At 38.2% G+C, this 7,511-nt stretch overlaps 1 protein-coding gene across 1 annotated transcript in view; it reads left to right on the forward strand.

Moving 5' to 3' along the window:
• The window catches only part of AGTPBP1 (ATP/GTP binding carboxypeptidase 1), a 67,518-nt gene extending 62,808 nt beyond the window's left edge, over nucleotides 1-4,710 (forward strand). Inside the window, exon 26 of the mRNA XM_082497113.1 lies at nucleotides 3,982-4,710. Coding sequence (XP_082353239.1) covers nucleotides 3,982-4,159 — 178 coding nt within the window. The 3' untranslated portion in view covers nucleotides 4,160-4,710. The remainder of the gene's footprint in view (nucleotides 1-3,981) is intronic.
• Nucleotides 4,711-7,511: the final 2,801 nt, after the last annotated feature.

A 7,511-nucleotide genomic window follows, 5' to 3' on the forward strand; every position in this document is an offset into this window, starting at 1 on the left:
GATACCATTTTGTGAGGAATATAGACTCAAGAAAGGGAAAATGAAAAAAATAATCATAATAAATATAATCATAATATTTATTTTCAGTGATAAGTGATTGGCAAGTGGTGGTGCATTGTCCTGGATGGTAGTAGAAAGCTAAGATTATTATGAGGCAGATTTCAGAGCCAGTGTTGACATTAAAGGTTTATGTAGCTTTGAAAATAAGATCTGTTTATCTATTCTAATGGTACTCTTCTTGAATAGAGAAAGTAATTTATAATGTTGATTTTTATTTTATTGAATGGGAAATGTCAATGAAAAGCATCCCTCAGTTTCGGATCAGAATTTTGAAAGTACACGTGCCAGAGCAAATGTCTAAAATGTGTTGCATCAGACACATTGTGCACAGTGGCTGAATTTCTAGAAGTTAGGGGCATGCCTACATGCTTACACATAAGTGGCTGAGTAAAATAAATTTATGCAAATATAACAAATATGTATTTAATATATACACCCGTGTGTTTTTCAAGACAATATAAAATATTTTCAAGACAATATAAAAATCATAGCATGGTTTAGGTTGGAAGGGACCTTAAAGATCATCTAGTTCCAACCCCCCTGCCACGGGCAGGGCCACCTTCCACTAGATCAGGTTGCCCACAGCCCCATCCAGCCTGGCCTTGAACACTTCCAGGGATGGGTCATGCACAGCTTCCTGGTGCAACCTGTACCAGTGTCTCACCACCCTCACAGTAGTGTCTTCCTAACATCTAATCTAAATCTACCCTCTTCCAGTTTAAAACCATTACCCCTCGTCATATCACTACACTCCCAGATAAAGAGTCCCTCCCTATCTTTCCTGTAGGCCCCCTTTAGGGACTGGAAGGCCCAGATTTACCTCTATCTTGGTTTTAGCTTTCCTAACCTTATCACTGGCTGCTCAGACAATTTCTCTTTATACCTCCCAGGCCTTGTTTCCACCCTCTGTAGGCTTCCTTTTTTTTGTCTGAGATTGTCCAGGAGCTCATTGTTCATCCATGCAGGCATCCTGGTGTTTTTCTCTGACTTCCTCTTTAGTGGTTGCATCACTTCTGAGCTTGAATATTAGCCAGCTTTCTTGGGCCCCTCTTCCTTCCGGGGCTTTATCCCACTGTACTCCAGCAAGCAGATCCCTGAAGAGGCTAAAATCTGTTCTCCTGAAGTCCAGGGTAGCGAGCTTACTGTGCAGCCTCCTCACTACCCTAAGGATCTGAAACTCCATTCCATGGTCTCTGCAGCCAAGGCTGTCCTTGAGTGTGACATTCCCCACCAGCCCCTACTTGTTGGTGAGAACTAGGTCCAGCGTGGCCCCTCACCTCATTGGTTCCTCTGTCACTTGGAGAAGGAAGTCATTGTCCACACATGACAGGAACCACCTACATTGTTTATGCCCTGCTGTGTTGTCCCACCAACAGGTATAGGGATTGTTGAAGTCCCCCATGAGGACCAGGGCTTGTGAAGGTGAAGCTGCTCCAGTCTGTCTATACACGGCCTCATCTGCTCGGTATTCCTGGTCAGGTGGCTTGTAACAGACCCCCACTGTAACATCACCTGTCCCTGCCGGCTCCTCATCCATCCCAGGCAGAGATCCATGCACTCCAGCTGGTCCTTAACATAGAGGGTGACACCCCCTCCTCATATGCTATGAACTGACTCACTTTGAAGAGGTGAACTACGTGGTTTCCTTCTGTGCCCAGTTCTGTGTTGTTTTTTTTTTTTTTTTTCTTAAAATAGGTTCTGTTGTTTGCTTTTTTTTAAACTGGATTATCTATGTGAGTTTAATTTCCAGATAATGACACTTATTAAAAAGAGTGGATAGAATTTTTTAAGAGCTTTACTATTCTTTATTATACCTCACTAACATGAATTTTTATAAGTGACTACTGTAATGCATTAAGATCCCATTGTCAGTGTTTAATAAACATTGGCATAGTTCATTGTAGCTTTCTGTTTCAGTATTTAGAATTATGAGTTAATATTGGGCCAACATTCAGATTTAATGGCTCCATTTCCTGTGAATTGAATTACACAGTCTATCCTGCAATTGCAGTGTGGATTCCTTGCATACGAAAGCTAACAAATCAGTGCCTGTGTTAAGTGATTAGAAGCAGAAGTTGCAAAAAAGCTGTGCACTTGTTGGAATACAATACATTTGGTGAAGTTCCTTTCATTTTGTTCTTTAAATAAATGAAACATTTAAACCTCCCCCCCAGCTTTTTTTTCTTTAGAAGAAGTGTTGGTAGGTAGTGACTTCCTATGGTGGAAAGCATCACAGGATAAAAGCACAGAAAAATTGTATTCCTTTGCTGGTTCTGCCACAGGTTCTTCATGCCAAGCATGTATCCTCATGGTGTGTTGAGTACCTGTAAAATGAAAGAGGCATCTTAGCAAAGATACTGGTTATTTTCCTCACTCTTTGTCTCTCCTAAATGGAAACAAGTTTGTTTTAAACACCCAGTTCATTAACCCACATAGTGGGTTGTTGCCCCAGTTACAGCTTAAATAATCATGAAAAGTATTTAGTTTTGTGGAGCATTCCTTTTTGCATGGCTTAATGAGTAAGAACTTGTTTAGTGAACTGTGATACAGATTATTTTAAACGTAAATCCAGACACTGTGACTGAATTGACTTTTGATAACTTAGTTTCTTACTATTTTAGGTCTTTTGTCCTATTTTTTCTAAGTTAGGGCTAACAGTTCTTCTCATTTGTTCTTCTCCCAATATTTGAATTAACTATCAACAGCACAAAACACTACAGTGTAGCATGTCATTGAGGCTACAGGTAGAGAAATAATACTGTGAAATTTATTTATATTGAAGAGAGATTGCATTGCAGATTTCAGGTGGTCCACTTACGCTCCTAAAAGACGATTAGAAAGAAGCGGTGATTAATCCTTTTAATTATAAAGCCACAGCCAAGCTAGGCTGTGTGTGCCTTAAGACAAAATTCATCAAAATTAATATGCAAACACTTCTACAAGTACCCTGTGATTTTTTCTCAATAAGAACACCCTCACTGTTTTGTATGAGTTCTGTATGATTTGATTATTAGGTAAAATGCATTACAAAACCCTCTTAGGACTTCATCCGAATATAAAATCACTTAGGAAGTATTTAGGAATACTTGATGCTTTTAAGCAGGTGCTTTTTATGTCCCAAGGGAGGTTAGTAAAACTGGCTCTGGAAAACACTTTTTTTTTCTTTCTTTTTTTTCTATGTCCTAGGGAGATGAGAGGATCAGAAAGTTGTATTTTAATCTTTCTCGAGTTAACACTAAAGGTGTTAGTCGTCTTATTCTTGGAGGCCATTAGTTAAGGTCATAGAGCAGTCTGTGGGCAGTGGCTCAGTGGCTCCACTGCCTCTGAGGTGCACAGCTTAACATATGTGTTTTAACCGTGTGTAAGCATGTGAGGATCTGACATGAGTCAAGTGATTCAGACAGGAACTTAATCTTAGTTGTAGGCGTAAACATGACTTCTTGTTTTGTCGTCTCTGATACATACAGTGTAATTGCTCACAATACTCTTTCGTAAAATGTGTGTTTTAATAAAACACAGAGGTTTCCCAATTGAATTTTTACACTCTGTTTTTTAGTTATAGCAACTGCTGTTTCTTTATGTAGTTGTATCCTTCTGCAACAACTTCTGATGCTGCTATGAATACATGAAGTTCTTATAGGCCATTAGTGTACGTCTATAAAGTGTAGCTCATTTGTCATGGCACACTTGCGTAACAAGTTGTGTATGACTGAGTAATTAGTTCAGGGTCTTACAGACATGGTTTTGGCTCCCAGTTGTTTTATGTGCAATTAAAAAATCAATACCATTTCAGGTAAACTGCCCCTTTCCTGAGGTTATTTTTGGATTATTGTATGTCAGGATAGGAACAGGGCATAGTCTGAATATGCTGTTGCAAGTAAAACTTTTAACATGGTTCATGCAACTTCTTGTTCATTATAGCCCCACTACATACGTTTTGGATGAAGATGAGCCTCGCTTTCTTGAAGAAGTTGATTACAGCGCAGAGAGTAATGACGACCAAGACATTGAATTAGCTGATAATGCGGGTGATTATGAGGCAACTAGTCAAGAAGATGGACTTTCAGACTCAGATTCAACAAGGATACTCCTTTCTTGAATGATCTTTGCAGCCAGTAATAAGAAATTAAGTATCCTGGATTTTCATAGTCACAAACTTCTTTGCTTTTGTCTACCAAGGGGATAAGCTTAAGGAAACACAAATAACTGGGCCTTGCCTAGCTCAAGGACAATAAATGTTTCTGATTTCTGATAAATTGGTATTTGTTTTATTTAAGGAGTTTTGTGTTTTCTTTTAGCACTGAATAGATAAATTTACTTACCGGTTCATTTTCTACTAAATAGCACCGCATGGCATTTTGTGTCCTTAAACCTTATTTTCAGAAGAATTTATTATAATTTCTGGTGTGTCAGAGTACAGAAACTAATTATTTGTGGTACAGTTCTTTGAGTTGCTTCCTGAAAAATACGTATGTACAGATTTTCTAAATTAATTTGTGTGTGTGTGTGTGTGTATATATGCGCATGTGTATACTGAGGTGAAGAGGTTATTTTTCAACATTATTTTAAAGATACTTGATTGTGTTTGAAGTAATGTAGTGCCTGCTCTGGAACCATTCAATAATTACTAAATTAAAAATGAGAAAGTGATGTATGAATTGTTGCACTTGTTTCTTGCTTCTTATGGTTATATGGTTTTGCCACAGTACTAGATGAAAATATACAATGTCTATTCACAGTTCAGGAATTTTGCACAGTGACCAATGCAGCCTGTGCTTACAAGAACTATACACTTGTGTGAAACTCTTTCCCATAAAGTAGGCGTGGTCTGATATGAAGAGGTTAGGTGTTTTTAAGTGTACATGACTACAAGAAGTGGCTAGGTATGTACACTGTATGTATGTTCAGCTACCCAGTTGCTCAATTTTTATTGTTCAATATGCACGTAGTAAAAAGCGGTTCACTTTACTGGGGGCACATTAACTATATACCCGATTCAAACGCTTTAAGAGGGAAAGTGCATGTTGGTTTAAACATCTTTTGCCTGGTCTGATTCCACTAAGTCTGCTCTGAGAAGGAGATTGGATTGTAACTTCCTGAGGTCTCTCCCAGCCTGAATAATTATTCTGTGATTCTGTATTCTTCATGTTTAAAGTCAAGCTGTCAGGCATGGGATTTACACTTCTTCGTCTTCTCCTGATATCTACTAATTCTTATTGCCTCTTGCCTCTGCTTAGAATAAGACCTAACAGAGAAATGAAGTTGTACCCCGTTGTTTACAGAACTAACATGTTTTGCAATGAAAAAAATTCTTCCAAAATTATTTTTACTTGGTGTGACCCAATTGTGGCATTCATTTTCTGCTGCATGTGCAAGGGCTTTAAGAGCATGAAGAACAATACTTTCAAGTTACAGCACGTTTTTAACTGATGAGAACTTTGTGTGTGTTTACTGTTGCAAATAAAACTGTATTTTGGAGGGGAAGGTTGCCTTTGGTAGAAGGATTAAAAAAAATGAAGAGAATTAAGTGTATCAATGATTCTCAGTCTGGAGATGGATTTTCACCAGGATCTGCTCTTTCAAATGCAGCATTGTTTGGGGATGCCTATCCGTACTGTCCCGATTCTGAAACTGGGGAAGTGTTTTTGATCCCTCATGATATGCTACTGTATTTTTGTTTAAAGGCTTAAATTTATATTAATAACCACGCAGTTTTGCGATGTAAGGGTATAATGGAAACATTTACATTCTTGTCCCTTTTTAACTCCTCTAGTGAAAATTTTCATTCCTTGTGTTTCGTGAACTACGTAAGGTGAATAAGAGAGTTTATTTAATCCTGTGTTGAAGAGGAGCCCTCTGCATTGAAACTGTAGAGGAATTTGGGAATCTGCCAAATGGAAGTATTAACCTGGCCACAGAATTTGTACTACCTTTAAGTCAGCCCAGTGAGAGCAGAGCAGAATGCTTATATTGCTGTGTCAGTCTTATACAGGTTATCTGCATAAATAAATTTTCATCCTTAAGGACTCGTACTTCAGTACCTTACATAAATAATTTTGACATACATTTCAGGAGGTGCAGGATGCCATGTGTTAGTTAACCCCATTGTGCATTTCTCCTTAGTTTCATATGAATCTGTATTAACCCTAGAGCACTGTTTTCATAATACAGGCAAGACTAGAAATGTATTTCATCCATTTAAAAAAAAAGTTGTGGCTTAGTACTACAAAATCATCTTTTCATCCTGAGTAAATATGCATATATGTTCTTCTCACGTCTTCTACAGCTTTCACTCTGTGCAAAGAAGGAATTATGAATGACATACAAAGGATCAGGGTAACAGGCACTTTCCTAAAACAATAATGTTGTGTTTATACACTAGATTCTTATGCATTAGATTAGTGTATGTGTTCAATTAGATGAGATGTCAGTTCGGCAGTTGTGGGTCTGAACTTCTACCAGTGCAGTTCTGATGCAAGAATGAAACTTTGCCTTTGTCTTACGCATTGTTGAAAACACAGACCGTTACCTCTTAGATGTTTTGTGGCACTTGTTAATGTGCCTTCTGAAAGGCAGCGTCTCCATTAGTGCTCACGGGGATGCCATTTCATGGAAAGAACTGCCGTAGTGGTAGCTGCTTCACACTGTTTATCCCTTCTCTGCTACATGTTGCCATTGTTACAGTGGTGTTGGCAGTCACATGCTGGTATCCCCTTTTATCTGTTTTGGTGGGAAGTCTGGTGCTTAGTTGAAAATGGAATAGCTGAGGCTTGAGCATACACTCCATTCTGTTACTATGGCATTCACCCCGAATAAGTGGGCGGAATGGATAGCAAAGAATGGCAGCTTCTTGAACTGTCACAAATCAGTCGTCTAGCATGGCCTGTCCCAGACAATTGACTGTCTTTTATTTTATGCATTGGCATTCCAATGTGTTTCTGCTTTTAAACAATGCTCTTTACTATAAGCATGGCTGATTCTGTATAGGAAAAAAAGATATTCTTACTTCTTTTTCCAGTAATAGCACCAAATAAGATTATAAACAATAATTACGTCTATGTTATTTACTGTCTTGCTTCTAAATAATTGCTGGGTGATTAATTACCTTATTCCCTTTTCAGGTACAATTCAAGTTGCAGCACAGATTTTGGTGTTGTGTCTTCACTGGTGACATCCCCTGGTGTAATGTAACTTACAGCTAAGACTGCTGTTTGTACCGAAATCTTGCCTGGTCATTTTTGGAGGTGGATTGCTTTATCAGCCTGACTTATCAGGGAGAACTGGTTTGAATCTCAAATAAGACTGCAGTAGCAGTAAACACTGTTCACAAAATGCAAAAATTCAAGGTTTCAGATAGGTTCTATTGTAATGCTGTGATAGATATAATTGTTGCAGTGTTATTATGCATGCCCCAAATAACAATACTTATTAATAAAAATACATAATAAAGA

The sequence above is a fragment of the Vanellus vanellus genome, assembly GCF_965231255.1.
Source record: "Vanellus vanellus genome assembly, chromosome: Z".
Lineage (NCBI taxonomy): Eukaryota > Metazoa > Chordata > Aves > Charadriiformes > Charadriidae > Vanellus > Vanellus vanellus.